The sequence below is a fragment of the Pantherophis guttatus genome, chromosome 1 (genome assembly GCF_059756535.1).
Source record: "Pantherophis guttatus breed Tessera chromosome 1, ASM5975653v1, whole genome shotgun sequence".
NCBI classification, from domain to species: Eukaryota; Metazoa; Chordata; class Lepidosauria; order Squamata; family Colubridae; genus Pantherophis; species Pantherophis guttatus.
Genome location: NC_142063.1, coordinates 181116666 through 181143149, shown reverse-complemented (window position 1 = coordinate 181143149; position 26484 = coordinate 181116666). Strand labels below are relative to the sequence as shown.

The following is a 26484-nucleotide window of genomic DNA, read 5'->3' as shown; positions in this document are numbered from 1 at the left end:
TTTTTTCCCCCTTTTCAGGATGTTGTTTGGGGATTAAACTCTTTATTTACTGTAAGTAATAACCTCACTGAATGAGTGTGTATTTTGATTAATCTGCTAATATAATAAATGAGCCTTAATAGAACAGATTAGTCCTCACAATTTCCAAAACCTGTATTAATCTGTTGATTCAAAAACTACATGCTTGTAACTTTTGAAAACTAACACATTTATTATGGTGTAAATATCTTTGGACTAGAGTCTCCTTTATTAGATACAGTATATCTGATAAAGTGGGCTCGAGCAAAAAAGTACAAACCAAACCCCTGACGTTTCATTAGCCCCATTTTTGCTCCTTCCTAAGTTATGGAAAGTTTGTTCTTTCCTAAGTGATGAAAATCAGTAAACTAACAAAAATGAAGGTATGATTTACCCTGTTTTCAACCAAGCCCCCCTCCCCAAAGTAACCATGCACTTATATCTTGGCACAAATACAAAGCAAAACACATCCCCCATATCTAGTTGAAACCTGAGCTCTGGCCACTTATGCAATATGCAGCAATAGTAACAAGAGCCTCAGAGCTTTATCAGAAGACATTGACCTTGGTTTTCCTCCCAGGTAGTTTACTTTCCACCATGGACTCATGATGATGGTTCTGCTCCAAGTTGCATCCTTCATGGAGCATTCCAAACCTTTGGCTTTGGCAAGAGCTCTGCCTGACCTCTTCTTATAGCATACCATCTAAAGGGAACTCCTACATTTCTCCCAGATTGTTTTTTTTAATCACATCACTGTGTAATTTCAATAATCTTAAATTTTCCTTTAAATTTTAAGTTGTTCCTTTTCTTTCCAGTCTTTCAGTTGATGTTTTGGGTTCACTTGGGTTTATTTGATTTTTGCTCCTCTCCTTCTTTGCTGTTAAGCACTTTGATTTTAGTGACCTGTAAGGATTCCTTCTGCAAGTATGCTCAGTAAATCACATACAAGGTAAACTGATCACCCCTCACACTTACTCTAGGAATAAGCACAAGAGTTCCAGAAGCCAACTTTTGCTTCATATTGCTAAAGGCATAAATGTGATCTAGCTGCTCAACAGGTCACTTTGAGCAGAAGGCAGTTCATATCCATGCAAATAGGTCTATTTCTTAGTGTTACTGCTGGCTAGGAGAATATAAAAATGTTTTGTTCCTTATCATTTTTCTTCTTATGCTAGTAGTAAGTACTATGTGTGCAGTGCAGGAGTGATTGTGGTTCCAGTACAGTATGTACTTTTAGATCTTGATTTCCAGATTGGATTGAATAATCCTTTATTGGAGATAGACCTTTGTGATCTTGATCTTACCCACCTAACATAGTTTTTTTTAAAGGCTTCTGAGTTAAATTATCTGTTATGCCATTTCTAAGCATACTGAAAATACTGAGTTAATGAAAGGGACTGTACAGGTAATCCTCAATTTATGACCACAATACAGTCCAAAATATCTGTTGCTAAGTGAGACAATTGATAAGTGAGTTTTACCAATGTTGCCAGTGAACCAGTTGTCAAGCATCCAAATTTTGAACACGTGACCATGGGGAAGTTATAAAGGTAAGTGTGAAAAAGGGTCATAGGTCACTTTTTTTGGTGCCATTGTAACCTTAAATGGTCACTAAATGAATGGTTGTAAGCCAAGGGCCTTGACAAATCCTACACCTTTCTTTAAATACTCCCTCTCTAACTATACCATAATAGCCTTGTAATCACAAGAGTTTTTGAAGCAACAATACGTAGAGGGAAGGAAAGGAGGTGTCAGGCCTGCCTCTGTTCAAAACCCAAGAAAGAAAACCCCCACTCCATTGAGATAGAGACGGAGTACTTTTACTGAGTTTGAAATGATAGCAGTGAAAGCAAGACAAGATCTGATTCAAAACACGCAGAAGTTACAGATTGAAACTTTTCCCAAATCCCTCCCCCTAGGGTCCCTTGCTGAGTGTCCAATCAGTGTCCAGTATGATGTTGTATGAAGCTTATCTTTTGGTATTTCACCCATCTGGAGTCCTAGGACAGTTGGCCTTGACAGGATGTAAACAACTCCACTCAGCAGCACAAGAATTCTAGAGAACAAACCTCCCTTTTAGTTCACATGGGACTTTACCTCACTAGCTCACTTCCCCAACCAAATGCCATGCACCCCCCTCCCCGTTACTATTGCAGCTGATAGCAAGCATGCATCAAAGTAGAATCCCATGCTGGAGATCTGACTGACATTCGGCCCTCCTGCAGTAGAGGCGTTAGCACTAAAGGAAAATAATTATTGTGGGGGCAATAAGCTGACTTTGTAAAAAATATACAAAAGTATGAAGGCTATTGCTTAATGCATTGTAAGCCGCCCTGAGTCTCTGGAGAAGGGCGGCATATAAATCAAATTTAAAAAAAAAACAAAGGACATAGAATACAGAGAGTAACCTACAGTACAAGAGAGTAAAGGAACATTATGGTTTATCAGGGTATTTTTGGTGAAATAACTGAAGGAGTTTGGGAGCCCGAACCTCCCTAGTGTCCACCCATTCAGATTGTGAGGCAGGGAAATGTTTCCAGACCACCAAATACTGTACTTTCCCTCTATGTTTCCTGGAATCTAGGATTTCCTTGACTTCAAAGTGTTGTTCCCCTTCTATGAGTAGGAGAATTTGGGGGGGGCAGGCTGGACAGGTTGAAGGCGAGACACAAGTTCAGGCTTGAGCCAAGCTAACATGAAATATTGGGTGGATCTGCCTAAACTGTACTCTGACCGAGTTGATGATTCTGATTATGGAGAAGGGGCCTACATACATGGGCCCCAGTTTCTTTGATATTTGGGTGGTATGTAAGTACTTTGTAGCTAGGAAAACCTTGTTCCCCAATTGGAATTCTTTTCGTTTAACCCTTTTCTTGTCAGCCTATTTCTTATAGGCCTGATGTGCCTCATCCAGTGTCTTACAGGTGACTGGCCAAATGCGTTGTAGCTGTTCAATCCACTCTACTAAGGAGGGGATCTGAGGCTTTTCCTCAGGCAGTTCTGGTATGGGGACAAAATCCTGACTAGAATAAATTTTAAACGGGGTGAAGCCAGTGCTACTATCGAATGAGTTATTGTAAGCGACCTCTGCGAATGACAGCAGGTCGTCCCAATTGTCCTGCTGGTAATTTACATAGCACCAAGTTAACGCGTTCACAGGCCCCTTTAGTTTGGGGTGGGGTGGGTGGAGCTTAGACTCTCGGCAGAGTCTAACAACTTGAGGAATTCCCACCAGAAGTGAAAGGTAAATTGTACCTCCCTATCCAAAATAATATGGTCAGGAACACCATGTAACCTATACACATGTTGAATAAATAGTTTAGCGAGTGCTTTAGCAGAGGGTATTTTGGGGCAGGGTACAAAGTGCATCTGCTTGGAAAATAAGTCCGTAATCACCCAAATGACTGTATTCCCCCCCCCCACTCTCAGGTAATTCAACAATAAAATCCATAGATACTTCCTTCCATGGGGCACTAGGACTGGTGACACTCTGGAGGAGTCCAGCAGGATTCCCTGGGGGTCTTTTAGCAGCAGCACACATAGGACAGCTGGCCACGTATGACTTTATGTCCTTTTTCAATGAAGGCTACCAAAACTGCCATTTGACCAGGTGTAAAGTCTTCACAAAGCCAAAGTGCCCAGCATCTTTCGAATCATGGGCCCGTTGCAACACAGTCCCCCTAAGACTGGCGGGTACATATAGTTTAGTGCCAATGCACGCTAGGCCACCTCTTTTGTGTGGGACAGAAACCAACCATCACTTTTCAGCTCCCCTTTCAACTCCTTGCATAAGTCATTGGTGAGAGTGAAGTCTGACTTTTTCTGGGCTCCGGGGCAGCTAGTTTTTTAGAAGGGATGCCTGGATGGATCACTTCTGGCCTAGCACTATTGTACTGGGGTAATCTAGACAAAGCATCTGCCATAAAGTTCTTTCCCACAGGAATGTAGTGCAAGGAAAAGTTAAAACGGTTAAAGTATTGCACCCAATGAATTTACTTGGGTGACAGTTTTCAGGGAGTTTTTAGGGCTTCCAGGTTTTTATGGTCAGTCCACATCTCAAAAGGGTGCTTTGCTCATTCAAAGAAATGTCTCCAAGTTAATAGGGCCCATCGGACCGCAAATGCTTCCTTCTCCCAAATTTCTTACCTCCTCTCAATTTCCATTAATTTCCTGGAGATGTAAGTGCAGAGTTGTAAGGCCCCTTTGACATTAGCCTGCAAGAGCACAACCCCCACAGCCACATCACTGGCATCTGCCTGGACCACAATGGGGACATCCGTGTCAGGATGTTTAAATACAGGTTCAGCTGCAAATAGTTGCTTGAGTTTCTCAAAGGCTGCTTGGCATTCCATCGTCCACTCAAAGGAATGGCTAGGCTTGAGCTTGGCCTCTCCCTTTGTTTTCAGAAGGTTGGTAATGGGTAATGCAATCTTAGCAAATGAGGGGATGAATTGTCTATAAAAGTTTGCAAAACCAAGGAAACTTTGCAACTGTTTTCTGGTGCGAGGGGCACCCATTCCAAGACCACCCGCACTTTCTCAGGGTCCATCTCTATCACCTCATGTGATATATGGTAACCCAAATAATCCATTTTATCCTGGTGAAACTCGCACTTTGACAATTTGGCGTACAGTTCAGTTGCCCTGAATTTTTTCAGGACTCTGTGTACTAACTTCACATGTTCCTCCATAGTTTCGGCACCCTGAACTGGAAGCCAGCCCAAAGGGCAATTGAAAGCAGTTTCCCACTCCTCTCCCTCTTTAATGCAGACTCTGTAGTAAGCTTTCCTCAAGTTCAGTTTAGTAAAGATTTTTCCTTTGGCCAAATGTGCCATCATTAGGGCACAAATGTCCTTCATTAGGGGCAGCGGGTAAACATTCTCCACACACACCGCGTTCAGCCCTTTATAATCAATGCACAGATGAAGAGACCCATCCTTTTTCTCACAAAACAACACTGGGGTGGCTACCTGCAGCCTAGCTGGTTGGATGAAGCCCTGCTTTAGATTCTTGTCAATAAAGGCCCGTAACTTGTCTAGCTCTTGCGGGGTCATTAAGTAGATTTTTGGTTTAGGGAGTTTCACCTCAGGGAGGATTTTTATGCTGCAGTCTGTGGGGTGATGGGGCGGGAGCACATGCGAACCCTGCTCGCTGAAAGCCTCCCTGAGGTTTTCCCAGTATTCTTTTGGGATTTTCTCTTTTCTGTCTGGGCACTCGCTCACTGCAACTCCCAGCTCCCTCACAACCTTGGTTCTGGGTGGGGTTTTGCCTCCCCCTCTTCCCAGCTGTGTGGACCAGATTCTTAAAAGTCCCTTCCTCCATTTTTGGAGCCAGGTTAATTCAAGCAAGAGGGGTCTCTCCATTCCGGGGGCTACAAGGAAAATCAATGTCTCTCTGTGATTCCTCATCCACATCTTCACTGGTTCAGTTACAAAGTGAGCTGCCCCCCCCCCCAGTCACTGACCCATTTAGCTGGCAAAATGTTATGGGCACCATCAGTGTTCTCAGTCTCAGTCCCAGTTTCTCTAGCACCTCGGGGATAATCATGCATCTGGTGCATGCTGAGTCCAAAAGGGCTAGCATCTTCCCCTGGGTGCCTGATGAAGGCACCCGTAGCTTCACAGGGATGGTTATGGGAGCTACATGTTGACTTACCAGGGAGTTGGAGTCGGTCTCACTCTCCGTCGGTGGGGTCAGACTTCCCAGCTCCTGGGCAGGAGGGGCGAACTCAATGAGCTCTGCGCCCTTCAGCACTGTTTCACAGTGCTTTGCTGGCTGCTTCTCAGGCTTCCTGCCCCCAGCAGTTGCCAGCTTGCAGCTTTGCTTGGGGAGGCAATCAACTGCTTGATGCCCCTTCTTCCCGCACTTGAAGCATGCTGTGGATCTCGGTTTGGGTGCTAGCCTGCCTTTGGCAGCTTTCGGGGCTTCTTTAGGGGCAGAGGGGGAAGGCTTGCTCCAGCCAATATTTCCATGGCTAGATCAATTTCCACCTCGTCTGCCAACACATACCAGTGCTGGAGGTCTCGAGGGATACCCCCCCCCAGAAAATGCAACATTAATAGAGTTCCTCATTAAGCCCAACTTTGTAGTACTCCATCAGGACTTCCGGGGGCCAGCCAGTCATGTGGCAGGCCAGTTCATGAAACTCCTGGGTGTATTCTGCCACTGATCTCCACTGGTTGATGGTCTTCATCCTGGTCCTACCCTTGCATTCGGCTCGGGGGTTGTCTAACTGCCTGTGGAGCACCATCATAAACTGGTCATAATGTCTTAGTTTGGGGGTATTATCATTGTGAAGTGTGACTATCCAATCTGCTGCAGCTCCTTCCAGGGCCATGGTGACACATCTCACTTTGGCTGCCTCCAATGCGAAGTCCTCTATATTCCTGCATGTGATTCCAGACTTTAACTAGGAAGAATCCAAGGGTTTTGGGATCCCTTCTGTATTTTACTCCTAGTGGAGGAACCTTAGGAATTCATTGCCTCCGAGGGGGCCTGTGCTGCAGCAGCGGCTGGTACTGGGGCAGCAGCTGCCAAAGCTGCCCCTTGCGGAGCGACGGGACACCGCTGGGGTTGTGGAGATGACGGCTCCCCCAGCTGCCTCACCAGCCTCTTTGCGCACTGGCAGGGCATGCTTCTGTGCAAGGGCCCCCTGAGCTCTCTGACTCTCAAGCACTTCATGCAGTAATTGCAAGGCATGGGTCAGCAGGAGGTCCTCTTTGTCAGATTCTGGCAGGGCATAGTCTCCATGCCGGCCTCTGGTGAGAGTCACCCCCAGGGGGTGCTCCTCAGGGTCTTCCATGCACCACCCAGCAACCATCTGGCTTGGACTGGAATCTCCTCCAGTTGCAGTTCTTCTAGCCATTCCGTCTCCTCATGGCACCAGTGTGGCTGGGGGGAGGTCAATCCCAGGGCTCTGGACTCTTTCTGGTCATTCCCATGGGTCAACATTATGTGCTCAGCCCCCTCGGTAGACTGGGGTTTCCGGGCTGGCCGATAAAGCAGATCTTGCCTAATGTCAGGCCTGCCTCTATTCAAAACCCAAGAAAGAAAACCCCCAACTCCATTGATATAGAGAAGAAGTACTTTTAGTGAGTTTGAAATGATAGCAGCAAAAGCAAGGCAAGATCTGATTCAAAACGCACGAAAGTTACAGATTGAAACTTTCCCCAAATCCCTCCCCCCAGGGTCCCTTGCTGAATGTCCAATCAGTGTCCAGTATGATGTTGCGTGGAGTTCATCTTCAGGTATTTCGCCCATCTGGAGTCCTAGAATTGTTGGTCTTGACAGGGTGTAGACAACTCCACTCAGCAGCGCAGTAATTTTTGACTTTTAGTCCCTTTTAATTCACATGGGACTTCACCTCACCAGCTCACTTCCCTAACCCAACTGACATCCCCCACCCCCCCGTTACTATGCCAGCCGCTAGCAAGCATGCATCAAAGTAGAATCCCATGCTGGAGATCCGGCTGACAGGAGGAGGCTGAATGGAACATGAAAATGTAGAGATTCATCTCTCAGGGCACCTTCTTCTTTTCTCCAATCTGTTGGATGACAAGAGGCAAATTGCTGCTGTTTTGAGATGACAAAGCAACAAATTAGTAAAGGTTATATAGATGGATGGCAACAGTGGTGAAATCTTAAAATTTGTTACTACCGGTTCTGTGGACGTGGCTTGGTGGTGGTGGGGGTAATGTGATGGTGGGCGTGGCCAATTTTTCTTTTTTTACTTTTAAAACCATTTTTTCTACAACCTCTTCGGCGAAGAGGTTGTAAAAAAATGCTTTCAAAAGGCTCTGACGATCCCAGCTGAGTTGCCTGATCGTCAGAGGGTTTTTTAAAAGGCAACTCAGCTGGGATTGTCAGAGCCATTTTTTTTTTAAAAAAAAGTTTTTTTCTTTTAAATGCCTCTGACGATCCAAGCTCTGCTGGTCACTAGTGGGCCACAACAGACAGTTGCAGCGTCCTGGATCATGTGATTACCTTTTGCGATTTTCTGACAAGTAAAATCCATGGGGAAACCAGTTTCATTTAACAACAATGATACTAACTTAACTGCAGTGATTCATTTAACAATTGTGGCAAGAAAGATTGTAAACTGGGGCAAAACGTACTTAGCTAGAATCTCTCAGGATGTATCTGGGTTAGAATATTATAGCTTTAGTTTGGCAAATCCAGAGTTCCCCAACCTTTCTGGGTTGGCTGCCCAGATCTGGAGGAGGAGGGAAAGAGGGGATGATTTTGTGGGAGGGGCAGTAGCATATGTGTACGCGCGCAGAAGCGTCCACATTTGTGGCGATGCTTCCACAAGTGATGCTGCAAGTGGCTGCAACAAGACCACAAGCACTGCACTGCTCACGTAAGTAGGGCCACGACCGCCCACAATGAGGCTCGTTTGGCAAGATTCTGTTTATCTGGTGTAAGCAAATAAAGAATTGTACCTGATTGGATCTTGCTGTCTCATTTCTGGGCTTGATTAACATCTTGATTGTTATAAATTTTTTACCTACTAGATATATCCAGAGGAGTTCTAGGTTATTGCTAAAAGTCTATCTCACTGCTCCTGCAGGTGCACATTCCATCACAGATGAGCACTACCTGTAGTTTCTTCACTAAGTAACAATTGCTTTACTATCATTTATCTGTTTTTCCAGGCAAATGTATCATTCCTTTATTTTGAGTACCATCTGGCATGTTAGAACACTTAAAAGTCAAATTATATAGTCAAGGTGTGTATTTCCCCTCAGATCAAATATATTCTACATTGTCCTCCTGCATCTGAAATAAATAAATAAAATAAAAATGCAGAAGAATCCTATATGATAATTAAAATCACAATCTGAGATCTATAACATCCTGCACAGTTTGCTAACTTACATCACTTTATTCTACTTGTACAGTATATTTGTGCTTTCTGCCATATAACAGCCCAAGAATATAAGACATGGAATATTGCCTTCGGGCCCCACGATGTTCTTACAGGGAACATCCCATTCCTTCATCAGGATACACTGCTACCAGGAAAACAACTAAGGAAAAAAGAGATCACATAATTAGAAATTCAGTATAGGAAGTCTACTCTTATTATTATACAACTGACAGCAAAATTATATTTCCAAAATAAACTTTAAAAAACTAATGCCATTTCTGTATTGGTGGAATAAAAATAAATAAATATAGAAATACTATTCATGACAGAATATTAACATTCTGTATCATTTCCAGCACGAACTAATGCAAAAAACTGAGAAACTCATCTAAACCTTGGACAGATAATCTGTTTCTGCCAAAGCCATATTTTCTCCTCAGTGACATGAATTGATCAACTATTTTTATGCTTCATAATTGCTTCTTTGCTCCAAGAATGTTCAGGATTTTTGACATTTTGGCATCTCTTTAACTAAAATTGGTTTCAATTCAGTATATGTTTCAGGTAAGCAAATGACCACACTGCTATGCTCCAGCTTAAACTGCCCTCTTTCGAGAAGGTCTCCCATTGAATCAGGGATGAAATACTCCTGGTTCACTCTGGTTCAGGTGAACAGGTAGTAAAAAAAATGCTTTAAAAAGTTTAAAAAAAGTTATGATGATCACAGCTGTGCCGCGTGATCGTCGGAACCTTTTTTTTACTTTTTTAAAGCATTTTTATACTACCAGTTCAGGCGAATAGGTAGTAAAAAATGCTCAAAGTTTTTTTTAAAAAGTTGGCCATGTCTACCCAGTCACATGATACACACACACACACACACACACACACACACACACACCGATCCATACCCACAGAATCAATAGCAAAAAATTTTGCATTTCATCATTCTGTTGGATGTGTTCAGTGTAATACATTGGAGAGTTTACCAGTGTAGGTACTAAAGTCTGTCCCCATCTACAAACGTCCAAGGTTGATTGCCATGTTAGGCCCTGTGAGGCATACACACTGGTAATACACACAAGCATATGTAAATGAATACATGGCTTACAAATGTAACCATCCTAGGTAAGTGCAATACATGTATATGGCCTCTTAATATGTTCACAAACACATCCTCGTACACAGATACAAATCATCGTATCTGCTCAGTCACACATGCACACAACCTCCATAAACTTAGTTATACACCGTATAGTTAGATGAGTAATTTTGCAGCAGCACAGCTATTTTGAACATTTTCTTTGTGACTCTGGGCAGCATATAATAAAAAGAAATAATAATAAAACAACTTTTTATCGAGCAATTTAAACCAAAATTGCTAAGAATGGAATTACAGGTAATCCTTAAATTACAAATGTAATGGAACCTGCCAATTACATTCATAAGGATTTAGTGGAGTGAATCACATAAAATGAACGTGAAAACTCCTTGCTTTCACACACGCATTCACTAATCGAATGTGCAGGTCATTATGTGTACAAGATGTCTCGGAAAGCCATAGGGGGCGTAGTAATGGAACAGGCCACTCAAGAACTCTCCTGATGGAGTGAGATACCTCATGTTCCCCACAATTGCTTCTCCCCCATCCTGCCACACTGGATCTCACGAACTTGTGAAGATCTAGTGAGCTGTGTCCTCTCTGCCCCATTTTCAGCACCAGGGCTTTTTGCAAAGATGACCAGAGCCTAGAGGGAGATTGTGTCCCTCTAGGCTCTGATCTTCTTTACAAAAACCTCTGCTGCTGAAAATGGAGTCTGGGAAGGACGCTTTTTGCAAAGACAACTGGAGCCTAGGGAACACAATCTCCCTCTAGGCTCCGATCATCTTTGCAAAAAGCCTTTGCACTGAAAAAAGTCCTTGCTGCAGTGTACCTCCCGCGCTCCATTTTCAGCACGAGGGCTTTTTACAAAGACGACTGGAGCCAAGATGGATGCAATCTCCCTCTAGGCTTTAGCAAGCCTTTGCAAAAAGCCATTGCTGGCAAGAACACAGCCCTGGAGGGATGTGCTGGCCCCTCCCGGGCTCCGTTCTTGCCAGCAAAAACTTTTTGCTAAGACAATTGGAGCCTACAGGGACACAATCTCTCAGTCCTGCAGGCTTCAGCAAAAAAACAGCAAATGGAGGGAAGGCCTGAAGCACTGAAGCCTTCCCCCATTTGCAAAACCTTTTGCCGCAGATCTCGTCCAGGCCTCAATTTGCAGAAAACAAAGGCCTAAAGTGTGAGATCTCGGACTACTGATCTTGTGTGATCTCATTTAGGCCTCTTTTCTCTGTGAATGCACCAAAGGCCTGAAGTAACGAAGCAGGCAAAGAAACCATGGCAGAGAGGCTTGCTAAATCTTTGCAAGGTAACTGAGTCTCCATAGGCCCAGTCCCCATGGAGACCGAGACCGGGGAGGAGGGAGATAGGCAGTGTGAATGTTGTAGTGCCTCTGATCATTCCTAAGGGTGAACGACTGCCATGGTGCTGCAACATTCGTAACTTCAGGACTGTTTCGTAAGTACTTTGGGATGGGGTGGGGGGTGTTAATGTCATAACTTGAATGATCACTAAGTGAACTGTTGTAACTCAAGGATTAACTGTATTTCCATTATTGGAAGGGATAGACTAGCCATGAGATTCCCTGTGATGGGAGAGTCAGGGCCTGTCAGGTTACAAGAGAAGGTATGTCAGGAGATTAGCAAGCATATATTCCACAGGTACCACATTGCAAACTCCCAAACTTAAATCACTTTTAGATCTCAATCATTTGAATTGTATTTATTAGATTTTTCCATTATTTTTCTGCTTATCCACTTACTGTAGAGCTTGTGAGGGTGAAATTGATTCAGTTGCCCTGCTTCTATTCACTCAGCTATATTAGCTAACAAAGAACTCTAGAGGTACATGTTTTGTCCTTTTTCTTTATGCTAACATCTTACTAGACAAATGAAGGTGAATAATTATTACACTTTGTCCTTAACTTAATAGCCATCCATTTAATCACCATTTATATTTACAATGGCCGTGAAAAAAATGACTTAGAACCAGTTGTCACATTTACAACCATTGCAGCATCCCTACAGTCATATATTGTATTTTTTGGACTATAAATTTACAGGAGGAAAACAAGAAAACAAGTTTTTTGCCTCCACACGTTGGATTTTCTCTCTCCCAGGCCCCCAGAACCACTTTGCAGTGTGTCACAATGCCCATTTTCGCCAAAATGGGCCCTTTTTGGGCTCCCGAACCCGCTGTGAGTCGCATTTTTGCCCTCTCAGGCCCCCAGGCCCCCCGAAGCACTCTGCAGTGCTCCGTATGGCCTGTTTTTGCCAAAACGTGTCTTTTTTTTGGCGTGCAGAGTGCTGCTGGGGGCTGGGGAGGGCAAAAATGTGACATGCGTAGGGCCTGGGAGCCCGAAAATGGGCCATGTGGAGCATTGCAGAGTGCTTCTGGTGGCTGAGAAGGGCGAAAACACGACGTGCAGAGAGTTCAGGAGGCCAAAAACGCCCATATTCGGTCTATAAGACACACCTAAATTTTCACCCAACAAACTTCCGATGCTTGGCAACTGGCATGTATTTATAATGGTTTCAGCATCCCATAGTCCTTGGATTATCCTTTGCAATCTTCCTAAAGAGCTTCTGACAAACAGAATCAATGGGAGAAGCCAGAGTATTGACCTCATGATTCACTTAACTATAGTAATTCACTTAACAACCATGGCAAAAAGGTTGTAAAATGGGACATGATTCGCGTAATAACTGTCTTGCTTAGCAACAGAAATTTTGGGCTCAATTGTGAGGTAAGGACTACCTATATTGAGTTAAATAGCATACTAGGGCCTGGAGAAATAAAAACTGGTCTGATAACTTGATTGTAGAATGTGATAGTGTTAAACCAAGCCCTTATTTATCTATTCATTCACCCCATCTTTCCCCTGGGAGCCAAAAGGCAGCATACGTTGTGCCCCATCTTCCCATTTTTCCACACTGGCAATTTATGAAGGAGCCCCAAATTACTAAGTGACCTTCTATAGCCCTTGAATATATTTAGAGATTAAATATGAATTAGTGTCATTTTATCCATACATACTTATCCATGTATTTTATCCATACATAGAATATTTAAACCCATCAATGAGCTAATTTTGACAGCCCAACAAAATGTATTTTCCAAGGATATTAGATACCACTTCAGTTTGAAATTGGGCTTGTTGTTCAAAGCTGCCATTCAAGAAATAGAGACCCAAACAATCATAATTTACAGCAAGCCTTTTTAAAAAAAAACCTTATTTTGTATTTTTTAGGATCTCTTGAATTTTGATGATCCTTTAAATATTGAAGCTGCAGAACATCATTTACGTGACAAGGTGAGTAGCAGTGTATTGAAAATTACAATTCTACTGCTCATTTCTTAAAGATTAATTTGGTCATTTTGGAAAGGAAAATATGTAAATTAATATTTTCAAGGTATCATGAATCTAAAATGGATCTAAGATCTAAAGGAGATATAGCAACCTGACAGTTTATTGTACACCAAGAATATCAAGCCAACAGACAGCCATGATGTTACATGCTTATGCTTTTGAAAAAAATTATTGCTTAAAGGAATTTAAAAATTGTCTAATGGGAATTTCTATTTCTTGAGTTGGCTTGAGTAGCTATGTTGAAGGAGGTATAGCTATAAGATTTTGCAATTTTAGACTAATTTTCTGCAGAATTGTCAGAATGACAATTAAGTAGCAATGTGCAACAAAAACATCAATATTTTTGGAGAACTAGAGCAAGCTGATTATCTGAAATGAGAATTAGAGCATTGTCTGAAATTAGGAGGGCCATGACAGTATTTTTTTTTCTTGTGTGAATCTAGATTGGGAGCCCCAAAGTCAAACTTAAAGTTGCCAATTGGAACAAGAATATTTATTTATTTATTGTTTGTTTGTTTGTTTGTTTGTTTATGAAAATTTATGTTGCTGCCTACTCACACATGGCGACTCAACGCAGCTTACACAGATATAAAAACACCATATAAAAGAAATAAAAAGAAAAATAATAAAATAATAACACCCCCCTCCCTGGCAACAGCACACATTCATTCAAGCCATTTAATGGGCTCCATTCCACTCTGGGTTCCATAGGCCCCCTGGCAGAATCACGTCTTCAGCACCTTCTGAAAGAGTGCTAGAGTGGGGGCCAGTGGGGTAATGATGTTCCAGAGAGGGGGAGCCACCACAGAGCAGGCCCTTCTGTGTCCAGTCAGATGTATCCCCCTAGGGGATGGGACCCACGACATTCCTTGCCTCCCTGCTCTAGTGGGTTGGGTAGATGTGATCAGCAAGAGACAGTCCCTCAGATAACCTGGTCCCAAGCCATGAAGGGCTTTAAAGGTGACAATCAGCACCTTGAATTGCACCCAGAAGCAAATCAGCAACCAATGCAGTTCCCACAGAAAAGGTGCTACATGTGCACACCAAGATCTGCACAAAACCATGCGGACCACTGCATTTTGCACCAACTGGAGCTTCCGGATACTGTTCAGGGGCAGCCCCATGTAGAGCATGTTGCAATAGTCAAGACATGAGGTGATTAGGGCATGAGTGACCATGAGGAGGGATTGTTGGTCCAGGAAAGGGTGTAACTGGCGCACAACTTGCAGTTGTGCTAAGGCCCTCTTGGCCTTTCCAGGGTTCAGTTTCAACCCGTTGCTCCCCATCTAGCCCCTAACAGCCTCCAGGCACTGTGAGAGGGAGGTCACAGCATCGCTTAACTCACTGGAGGCTGAGACATACAGCTATCATCAGCATATTGATGATATCTCAGTCCATGACGAATGATCTCACTCAACAGCTTCATGTAGATGTTGAATAAGAGCAGAGAAAGTACTGAGCTGTTATGACCCAGAACAAGCAACACGTGCTAGGCGAAAGCTTGTCAGCCTTTATTCAACCACCATTCCCCCAAATCCCCACAATCCATTAATTCCCAGTCTGTTCCCCAAAGTCTCTGCCCACAGAGTACACCTATAGTCCAAGAACAAGGCTCGAACCTATGAGCCTGCACACACTTTGTACAACTTCCCGGCAGTGGAAGTCCACCAACATCAAGGCAAAGAATCAGACTTCAGTCAACAACCGAAAGGATTCTAGAGCAAAGTTCTTTTAGAAGCCGTGGAGAGTGTTGCTGCCTCTCCCCACAGTGTCTCCTTAAATGCTATTCTTCAGTTGATCCTCGTGAGGAGAGGTGGGGCGTCCTCCTCCCCAGTAGTCGGGTCACCTTGCACTGACTCTGCCTCCTCTCCATTATCTGCACTCGGGGATTGGGTGGGGAAGCATTTGCTTGTCTCTGGAGCTCCGCGCCTCCTCTGCTCCACTGCTTGTCCTTTCCATCTACTCTCTCCTTCCTTGGTCTGCCTGCATCATCTCTTCCTGCCTGCCTACTCTTCTGAAGCCTGAGGGATCCAGGACTGCCTCGTCCTTGTCCCCAGGTCATACCTCATAGGCCATAGGGGCTGCACCCACCCCCTCCGTTGGCTCCAGTTCCATCTCCTCCTCCTCAGACCCAGGCTCCAACAGGGCCATGACACGAGCCCTGGGGGACCCCTCAAAGGAGTGGACGAGGGCTGGATCTCTCACCTACTAATACTGATTGTGAGGCCACAGAGGAAGAAAGTGAACCGGGGTAGCACAGGGTCCCCCAACCCCCAAAGCCCCTCCAAAAGGAGGGGTCAATGGTATCAAAAACCACCGAGAGATCCAGTAGAGCAGTGTTTCCCAAACTTGGCTATTTTAAGATGCATGGACTTCAATTCCCAGAATTCCCCAACCAGTATGCCTGGTTGAGGAATTCTGGGAGTTGAAGTCCATACATCTTCAAAGGGTCAAGTTTGGGAAACACTGCAGTAGAGCAAGAATGGATGCACTACCCCCATCCCTCTCCCATCAGAGATCATCAAAAAATGTGACCAATGCCATTTCTGTCCCATATCCAGGCCTGAATCCTGACTGGTACAAGGCTAAATAACCCGTTTCATCCAGAAATCTATGTAGCTGCCACACAACCACCATCTCAACCACCTTCCCCAAAAAGGGAAGATTGGAGACAGGTTGGAAATTATCCAACAGAGTGGAATCCAGTGATAGCTTCTTGAGAAGAAAGGAGACTACAGCCTCCTTAAAGTGCTGGGGCACTAACCACTCCTGTAGGGAAGCGTTAATCAATGCCAAAGTCCACCTGCTTGTCACCTCCTGGGAAGCTTTCACAAACCAGGAGAGACATGGATCTAAAACACAGGTGCTTGCCTATGATCATAGGGGTATACCTATGATCTTGTCCACTTCCTCAGGAGCAACAGGGTAAAACCGTTCCCAGATAACAGGGCAAGAACCTGCCCCAAGGCCGCCACTAGACCAGCAACCATGCCAGCCTCTTAACTGGGAACCAAGTTGTGCGATTATGTCTTCCAGAAAATCTGCAAATTCCTCAGTGTGCCTCTTCAGGTAGACTTCAGTCTCTTCCTTCCCCAGGAGGAGACAGCTCACCTTAAAGTGGGTTGCTGGTCGATTATCTGCAGACACAATTAGTGTGGAGAATATGTATTTTTAAAAGTAAAAAATCCTCAGTGTCACTCCCCCTATTTAAAACAGCCATTTTATCCAAGTCCTTACTAAAGATACTGAAGAATACACAGGACTGATATTTGTGGCATCCTACTTGGTATCTGTCTCCAGTTTGTCGGGAAGCCATAAGTGGGCATTCTGAATATGATTGAGAAACAGCTACACTATATAGAGTGCATTCAGAAAGTATTCAGACCCCCTTCATTTTTGTCAATTTTGTTATGCTACAGCCTGATTCTACAGTTGTTGAAATTATTTTTTTCTCATTAATCTACACTCAGTACCCCATAATGTGTTAAATACCAAGCTAAAGTTTACAAAAAGGACCCTTACATACAGTGCATTCAGAAAGTATTCAGGTTTCCGGCTGTTTTTCCGGTGGCGTCAGAGGCAAGGACAAGCTCTGCAGCCCTGCTCCAAGCTCTCCCTGTTGGAGGGCTCCAAAAGGAACCATAGCCACCCTGCAGAGGTGGTGAAGTAAGGAGGGGGGCGGCTTGCAGGTCAAGGAGCACCATGTCTCTCCTCCCTGACTTGGAAAATCCCCCTGATCTGAAGACGAGGAGCAGCAACAGTCACCATGGCTGCCATGAAGCTGGAGACAGCCAGAACAACTAAGAAAGTGCAGGAGCGAAGAGAGCAGTGAACAGAGATTGTTTCTGGTTGAGATGAATTTTTGTTTCTTTAAAAATTATCCCAAGGAAAACAAAAAAAAAAAAATCCTAGAGAAGAAGTTCTAAAAATATAACTGTTTGAGCGGTGAAAGAAAATATTTTTGATTAAGAAATCTATGCTGAAAGTAAGTTGATGAAGCGGAAAGTAACTCCTAGACTCCTGGAAATTTACAAAAAGAGAATTCTGGGAAGGTAGAATAAAAGACCAAAACCACAGAGCAGACTTAAAGAACTTGGAAAATACCTGGGACTATCAGAGTATTGAGTAAATGCTGGAACTGGCCCATTTAAATAATGGACTTTGTTTTGAATGGATTTTGAGTTAGTTAGTTAGTTAGTTAGTTAGTTAGTTAGTTAGTTAGTTAGTTTATTTATTTATTTATTTATTTATTTATTTATTTATTTATTTATTCATTCAATTTATATGCCGCCCTTCTCCGAAGACTCAGGGCAGCTTACAATGCACTTATAGAAATAGCCTTCATTCTTTTGTATATACCTGCTTATTAGGGCTTTTGGCCCCCCATAAGCGGTGTTTCCACAAAGTCAGCTTATTGCTCCCACAATCCGGGTCCTCAATTTACCTACCTCGGAAGGATGGAAGGCTGAGTCAACCTTGAGCCTGGTGAGATTTGAACTTGCACTAATTGCAGGCAGCTGGCAGCTAAGTGCTACATAACAGCACTTAGTCCGCTGCACCACCAAGGCTCATAAATAAATGAGTTAAATAAATACCTGCTGGAAAAAGGTAGCATGGAAATTTGAGAGGAGAGCCCCATGTAGTAATGATTGGAAATTTGGACTCTTTCTGAATTAGATTGTGACTTTATTGTTTATTTCACCTTTATTGCTATTATGACTGGAGTTGAAGGAACAGCTGTGGAAATGAGAGGACTTTTTAATGAGATGACTTCATTGTTCCAAAATATTATGGATTCAATTGATGGTATAGATGAGAAAATGGAAAACATTTTGCAAAGAACAAGAAACAAATATCAAACTGCCCATGAACTGATGGAAGCAACAGAAAGTCTAGATGAAATGGATTACTCAAGCCAGCAAATTGAATACGAACAGGGGAAAAATATGGATCAGAAAATCCAGCAAATGAAGCAACAGCTCGACGAAGAGGAAGACCAGATAAATGGCAAGCAAAAGGGGCGGAGAGAACAGATGGATTGACCACATCAACAAATAATCAAGGACTGGAGCAAAAAATAGGACTGACATACCAGCTGATAAAAGGAGAAAGACTGAAGAAAATAAAACAGACAAATCGACAACTGGAGAGACAGGATAAAGAGAGACCTTGATAAGGAAATTGGGCATGGCCAGATATCTGAGAGAATTGGCAGTATAAGATTGTACTGGGAGAAAGGTTTAGATTGAACAAGAAAAATATAGATGAAGATAGAGACAAAGATGAGTGTGGGAGGCGAATTAAAAAATGGATAAGAATTGAAGCACTAAAGAGGAGAAGAGATGATGGATAGAAAGAATTGCCCTTTAAATATTAAAGTAGCCTGATTGTAAGCTGAAAGAGGCAGAAACAAAATTAGATAGGGAAAATATTAGAATATAAATTCTTATAGAATGAATAAAAATAATAGATAGAAAGATTAGAAGTTTATAGATGTTAGGCATTTTTATGTATGTTTAAATAATATGAGGATTACTTAAATTTGATAAATGTGCTAGAGAATACTAATATTATTGTGAATTGGATTAATATGAATGATACCCACACTCTGTCCACACACAATATGGATGTATATTTAAAAATAAAAAATATAATAATAATAATATTAAAAAATCTCAAGCAGAAGATCCTATACCATGTCAGACAAATGTCCAATCTCTTCTTAAAAACCTCCAGTGATGGAGCACTTATAACCCATTCCACTGATTAATTGTTCTCATGCCAGGAAATTTCTCCTTATTTCTAGGTTGGATCTCTCTTTGATAAGTTTCCATTTGTTGTTTCTGGTTCTCCCTTCAGGTACTTTAGAGAATAAAACACTGCTGTTATGTCGTACTTAGTTCTTCTGTTCATTAGACCAGACAAACCTAATTCCTGCAACCATTCTTTGTATATTTTATCCTTTGGCACAACCCTTCACTTCTGTCAATTTTGTTATGCTGCATCCTAGTTGTTGTTGTGTTGAAATTCATTTTTTTCCTTATTAACCTACACCATAAATACAAAGTAAAAACAGAATTTTAGAAATGTCTGTAAATTTATTAAAATGGAAAAACTGAAATATCACATTGGCATAAGTATTCAGACCCTTTGCAGCAACACGTGAAATTTAGCTGTGGTGCCTCTCATTTTCTTGATCGTTGCTGACATATTTCTACACCTTGATGGGAGTCGACCTGTGGTAAATTAATTGATTGAATATGATTTGGAAAGGTCTCTATAGAAGGTGTCACAGCCGACAATGCATATTGTAGCAGAGCAAATGCCACGAGGTCGAAGGAACTGCCTGCAGAGCTCAGAGACAGGATTATTGCAAGGCACAGATCTGGGGAAGGCTACAGTAAAATTTCTGTTGCACTGAAGGTTCCCAAGAGCATAGTGGCCTCTATAATTCTCAAATGGAAGATGTTTGGCACAACCAGGACTCTTCCAAGAGCTGGTCGCCTGGTCAAACTGAGCAATCGGGGAGAAGGACCTTAGTAAGAGAGGTGACCAAGAACCTGTTGATCACTCTGACTGAGCTCTAGTGAGTGTGTGTGGAAATGGGACAGAGTTCCAGAAAGACAACCATCACTGCAGCCCTCCATTGATCTGGGCTTTATGGCAGATAGAAGCCTCTCCTCAGTGCAAAACATATGAAAGCCCACTTTGCAAAAAAGCACCTGAAGGACTCTCAGACAATGAGAAACAAAATTCTCTGGTCTGATGAAACCAACATTGAACAAGGACTCAATTCTAAACATTATGTCTGGAGAAAACCAGGCACTGCTCATCGCCTGCCCAATACTATCCCAACAGTGAAGTATGATGATGGCAGCATCATGCTGTAGGGGTGTTTTTCAGCAGCAGGGAAGGGTTGAAGGAAAGCTGAATGGAGCAAAGAACAAAGATATCCTCACGAAAACCTGTTCCACATTGCTCAGGATCTCAGACTGGGCTGAAGGTTCACTTTCCAACATGACAATGATCCTAAGCACATATCCAAGAAAAACACAGAAGTGGCCTAGGGACAATTCTGTGAATGTCCTAGAGTGGCCAAACCAGAGCCCTGACTAGAACCCTATTGAACATCTCTGGAGGGATCTGAAAATGGCTGTCAACCTGACTGAGCTTGAGAGGATTTGCAAGGATGAATGGCAGAAAATCCCTCAATCCAGGTGTACAAAGCTTGTCAGGTCATACGCAAAAAGATTCAGGCTGTAATTGCTGCCAAAGTGCTTCAACAAAGTATTGAGTGAAGGGTCTGAATTACTTATGCCAATGTGATATTTCAATTTTTTATTTTCAATAAATTTACAGATATTTCTAAAATTCTGTTTGTCGTTCTGGGATACTGAGTGTAGATTGATGGGGGGGGGGGAAGAATTTCAAGGCTGCAGCATAACAAAATTGACAAAAGTGAAGAGGGTATGAATACTTTCTGAATGCACTGTATGTACTCAATTTTCACATCTCCAGACATTACCTTATCAAGTTGTTTATCAGCACACATATCTTTTGAATTTGCTGAAGTGCAAATTAACCACTATGCCCTTTCCGCAAACTGTTAAGGAAGCTATCCAAGCAAAAATGAGGTAATATTAGTCTGAAAAGATTTCCGCATAACCAATTCACAATAAACTCTATTTTATTATTTTACAGTTTTCAAAATTTTAACTAAATGATCTCTTTGTCAATCCCTCTAGAGTATCAGAATCAGACTGACTGGTTTCTGCTTTGCACATTTCACAAAGAGATTGGTCTAGATGGAAACTTTTGTTTAGATTTATTATATTAGTGAGTCACAACTATCTTGGCTATCCTTTTACATCTCCTCTCTTCCTTTGAATGAACATTCCAAGTTCAAGAGCCTGAAAACTGTTTCTGAGTTAACTGTTTCTGAGTTTCAGCAGTAAAAAAAGGTGCTGGCCTTGAGAAAAGGGAGTTATTTGGCCTTTTTTTGCTTCCTTGAGTTACTTATAAAGGCAGGTTATCTGTGGGACCACCTCTCCCAAAGGACATCTACTCATCCTACTAGATCAGATAGGGCTCCTAGTCCCTTTCCTTAAACAATTTACTCTATGGGAACTAGGAAGCGTGCCTTTCCTATAGCATGTCCATGTAGACATGCTCCTTTAATAATTTTCCTTTAGACATGGAGAATTATGTTCAATAGCAAATTCAAGCAGTCTGTATTAACAGATTCCTCTCCAGCATCATCACTGAGGCCTCATAAATTTTATGACACAATTTGTATAAGGAGAAGAGAGAAAGGATTTAATAGGAAAAAACTTTGAACTATCTCCATAGAGGCTGAGGTAGAGACAGAGGTGCCATCAGTAAACCATTAAGATACCTTCCTGTGATGAATGTAACGATGAATCTTAGCTGAGAAAAAAAAAGTTACATTCTCTTGGCAAACATCTAGTACAAGTAGCAGCTAATTTCAAAGGCACTCCTTTTTGTGGTAGCAAGATCCATAGCTATTTCTATCTCATACAGCAGGCCTGTCAAACTGGCGACCTATGGGCTGTATGCCCAGTCCTGCTCCGCAAAGGAAGAAAACATCCCGATAAGTCACGATACAGCCCATGATGTGATCGGGTTTGATATCCCTGCCCTACAGGTTCCTTTTCTTTCAACAGCTTTTCTCCTCAGGAAATATAAGGTCTCTCAGGGAGAAAATCATCATGCAGTAAGATTTACTCTGTCTGGAATGAAAGCTATGTATTGGAATTTTAATGGAGACACATTAGTATAGGGCTGTTATTGTTTCTGTAAACATATCTATTTTTCAACTGCATACAGGAGGACTTCCGAACTAAAGTTGAAGATTACATTAAGCGCTATGCAAGATGATGATGGGAGATGAATTGCAAGGCCATGAACGCACCTTGATGTTTTCCTAAAACAACCACCACCACCAAAAAAGAGGGGTTTTTTTGTCTTGTGTTCATGTTGTTTTGATTAAGAAAACAATCCTCTTTGTTAAACGAAAAGATCAGCCATTCAGCAAGAAAATGATGTATGTTGGATAAAAAAAATTGTTTAACTTTCAACAATCTCTTTTTGAAATTGTACCATATATTCAGAAGCGAGATCTTGATACTAAAAAGAAAGCTCTATTAAGATCATTTATTCATTTTAAAATTTTCTTAATAACTAGTAAGGAATATTTAAATATGGCAATAAATAAATGTGGGCCAAAATTGAACATGCATCATATTGAGCGCATATGTTAGCTCTGTCTACTGTTGCTGATAAATTTGAAATTACTGATACTGTTTCATTTTTTATCTACTGTTTTAAATTTGCATTTACTGTGCAAAGCACTTAATGAAATGAAGGCTGAGTCTGAATACATATAAATACAGTGTATTTCTTTTAAAACATAACTATTTTACATGCAAATGTAACGAAAGGTATGATAGTTTTTAAATACCTTTAGTTTCTGGTGTGGTGAATTGATATTTCAGATTATTATAAAACAAAGTAATTTTAATTTTTTGGTACCAAAGCTTTAGTAAAAAGCTAATCCTTGAGATCAAATTAATGCTGACTATAATTTAACTGTAACACTGTTAAGAAGCCAAATTTTTCAGGATAAACATGGTATAAGGAACTTTAAATATAACTACAGTAGCTCTATCCAGTGGTGGGATTCAAGTAATTTAACAACCGGTTCTCTGCCCTAATAATTTCTTCCAACAACCAGTTTGCCAAATTGGTCAGAAAGTTCACAACCGGTTCTCCCGAAGTGGTGCGAACTGCTGAATCCCACCACTGGGATGTAAAGTATCCCTCATGTAAAGTATGTATGAACTACAAAACCATTTGGGTTGCGTATACACTGCAGGTATATTTAAAAGCAGACGCTACATGCAATATGTACTTCATATTTTATCTTAACTCTTTTGACACAATGAGCATTCAAAATAGTGAGAATCATACCCCTCAAATAATTTAAAATTAATTAAATTATTGCCAAAGTAGAGACAAAAATGTTTTAGTTTCATACACATTGTGTGCATAATATTTTTGCCTCAACTTTTTTCATATAGAAGAATCTAATTTATTAGGTCCTTCTGTAATTTCCCAATGCAGTAAACCTTCAATTTAATGGTCTCATTGGGAGAAAGAGGTATCAATAAACCTCTTTAAAAGGAATAAAAGCAGGATGTCTGCTGATTCTGAATAGAAGTTTACCTATGCATATTTTATGCATTTTTTAAAAACATAAAATTGGAATGAGATTTTATGCATGTTTGTAATGGTGAATGGGATTTTATGCATGTACAGATTTTAATCATTGCATCTGAAGTCTGAAAGTATATATAAAGTCAGGGTGGCTTACAATGTGCTAAGCAATAGCCTTCATCCTTTTTGTATATTTATACAAAGTCAGCTTATTGCCCCCACAACTGGGTCCTCAATTTACCTACCTTAGAAAGGATGGAAGGCTGAGTCAACTTTGAGCCTGGCGAGATTCGAATCTGCAGTAAATTGCGGGCAGCTGGTTTTAATAACAGGGTGCTTTAGACCACTGTACTACCAAGGCTTTGATATTAAATCAAATGTTTACTACATACTTTAAACTTTGATAGTCAATTTATTATAATTACACCCCAGTCAATATTATCAATCACAAATGAAGGAGTATACATGTCCCAGGATAATGTTGTAGGATCCAATCTGGGTCGGTCACCAAGACCAGAGGTTTTGTCTTCTGAGCTTTCAAACTTCTGCTGGAGCCCATCTTCAGGGAACTTCTTTCTAACAGAGTGTGTGCTGTTCTGTGTGTGGTATTTATATGGTGCCTGTTCTACGTGGGTTTTAGATGTTGATTGGGGTGTGCTGGTGGCTGGCTATCAACCATCAAGCCAGCCATCAACACACCCCAATCAACATCTAAAAAGCCACATACAATACCACACACAGAACAGCACACATTCTGATAAAGAGAAGTTCCTTGATAATGGGCACCAGCATGAGTCCGAAAACTCAGAAGACAAAACCTCTGCTCCCGATGACCGACCCAGATTGGATCTATCATCAGTGTAACAATATTCAAAACAAGGCACCTTGAGGTTCAATTAGAATGAGAATAAATTAAATACATGGATTAAATGTTCATTGCAATTAATGGTCCTTAGAAAATGCTTAATTTGTTCAAATAAAAGTTTCAAAATAAAAATTATTTCTTTAAAATTTGAGTTACTCAGAGGTTCTGAGAAAATAATTATCTGTTGTCTGTCTTTGGGAAATTATTTACAAACGTTCTGAGTCAATAATATAGTGGGCAGATAGAAAGAGCTTGCTTCCAGGAAGACAGTTTTCACAAAAATACTGTTCGCATTTTAAAGAAATATAACCAAAATTACAAACTGAGTAAGTTGACACACAATTAAACACAGTTTTTCTCCATGAACAATGCAAAATTCTTAATACTCACATATAGTCATATTTTCATTTTCCAATAAATGATTGAGCAATAAACTACTGTATAGAAAGAATAGCTGGGTAATGACAGAAGAATACAGAAAACAATTGGGACAGCTAACACAACTGAGAATTAGAAGCCATGGTTTTATGCTCGCAATACTAAAGGTAGTAGAGATCCTTGGAAGATTGGAACATCTGGGAGATGTTGGTTTCATGTAACATCTGCATGCAGCTGGGAGGGTTGACTGGAGCACAGGTGGCCTTTGGGAAACTAGTGGCCAATGCAGCTCAGAGTTACTGATGGACATTGGAAAGTACTAAAAGGGCATTAGAGACCTATAAAACTCAGAATCCGTGAAATAATAGAATATGCCAGTTTTCCAAATGACTCAAAGTTCTGTGAAACAACTCTTTGGATTGTGGTTCTGTTTACAAGTGTTGTAATGCAAGTCCCTTTAAATATTAATTTTGTGTTCTTAATGAACTCTATGGTTCCAGGTCTGGACCAGCATTTGAATGCAGCCACTTTGATTAGAGCTATTGGGATCTCCCACTTGAGTGGCTGTGACTAGTTCCTGTTTCTGAATGGACTGTGGATTGTGCAGTAAGGTTATCCTCTCCCCCTCATACATACAAACCATTGTTTTGGAGCCAGAAGGGCAACTAAGCCATAGTGAGAAAAACAGGAGAACTTGACAGATTCAAAGTGAATAAAGACAAACTGGGTGGTCTTTCTCTGCACTAGCACCAAAAGATTGAGTAAACAAGATTGTAAGGTGAATGTTGAGTGATGCAATTGGGTGATGTGAATATGGTCTTTCTTATTTATTTATTTTATTTATTTTATTAAAAATTTTATACCGCCCTTCTCCCGAAGGACTTAGGGCAGTGTACAGCCAAAAATAAAACCCGCAACTATATGAAAGTTAAAAGTCAATTTAAAAATATTAAATAATTTGGCCGAAAGAGCTAAAATAGAAACCACCCATTAAAATAGTATTTAGGCCAGCCCTGCTTGGTGAAACAATAGTGTTTTGAGGACGCGGCGAACGGTGCGAAGGTCGGGAATCCTATGAATCTCCGGGGGCAGCTCATTCCAGAGGGCAGGTGCCCCCACAGGGAAGGGTCTCCCCCTGGGGGTCGCCAGTCGACATTGTTTGACCGACGGCACCCTGAGGAGTCCCTCTCTGTGGGAGCATACTGGTCGATGGGAGGCTATCGGTGGCAGAAGGTGGTCTCGTAAGTACCCGGGTCCTAAGCCATGGAGCGCTTTAAAGATGACAACCAACACCTTGAATCTTAAGGTCTTAAGCAAACTGGGCAAACTTAAGCAAACTTCACAGTTTTGAGCGATGCACCCCGATGAATTAGCACACTTACATACCATGCAGATTCAAACTCCCCTTTATTGAGTGCAGAGCATCGGTATGTAGTGAAATGAAGCTGGCTGTACTGACTTCCGCACATCAGCAGCATAAGAAGGCGTGACAGTCCCCGCCCCCTCCAGGTGTTCTTGGGTATGTAGGGCAATCATCCGTTGCTTCTACCTTGGTCTGTTCTAAGCAACCGCTGATCTTTTTTTTTAGAAAGTTTTATTTTTATTTCTCATAAACATACATAAATGTACAATCTCTTAGCCATTATTAAT

The 26484-nt window shown here is 41.7% G+C and overlaps 1 protein-coding gene across 8 annotated transcripts in view; it reads left to right on the top strand.

Annotated features, from left to right (window-relative positions):
• Window positions 1–24607, top strand: part of UBE2F (ubiquitin conjugating enzyme E2 F (putative)) — a 178856-nt gene extending 154249 nt beyond the window's left edge. For 6 of the 8 annotated variants that reach the window (XM_087885707.1, XM_034426200.3, XM_034426196.3 and 3 more), the window contains 3 exons: window positions 19–51; window positions 13236–13298; window positions 22203–24607. In XM_087885707.1, coding sequence (XP_087741833.1) covers window positions 19–51; window positions 13236–13298; window positions 22203–22253 — 147 coding nt within the window. In that variant the 3' untranslated portion in view covers window positions 22254–24607. The remainder of the gene's footprint in view (window positions 1–18; window positions 52–13235; window positions 13299–22202) is intronic. The other 2 variants (XR_015732083.1, XM_087885710.1) reach the window with 2 other exon arrangements.
• Window positions 24608–26484: the final 1877 nt, after the last annotated feature.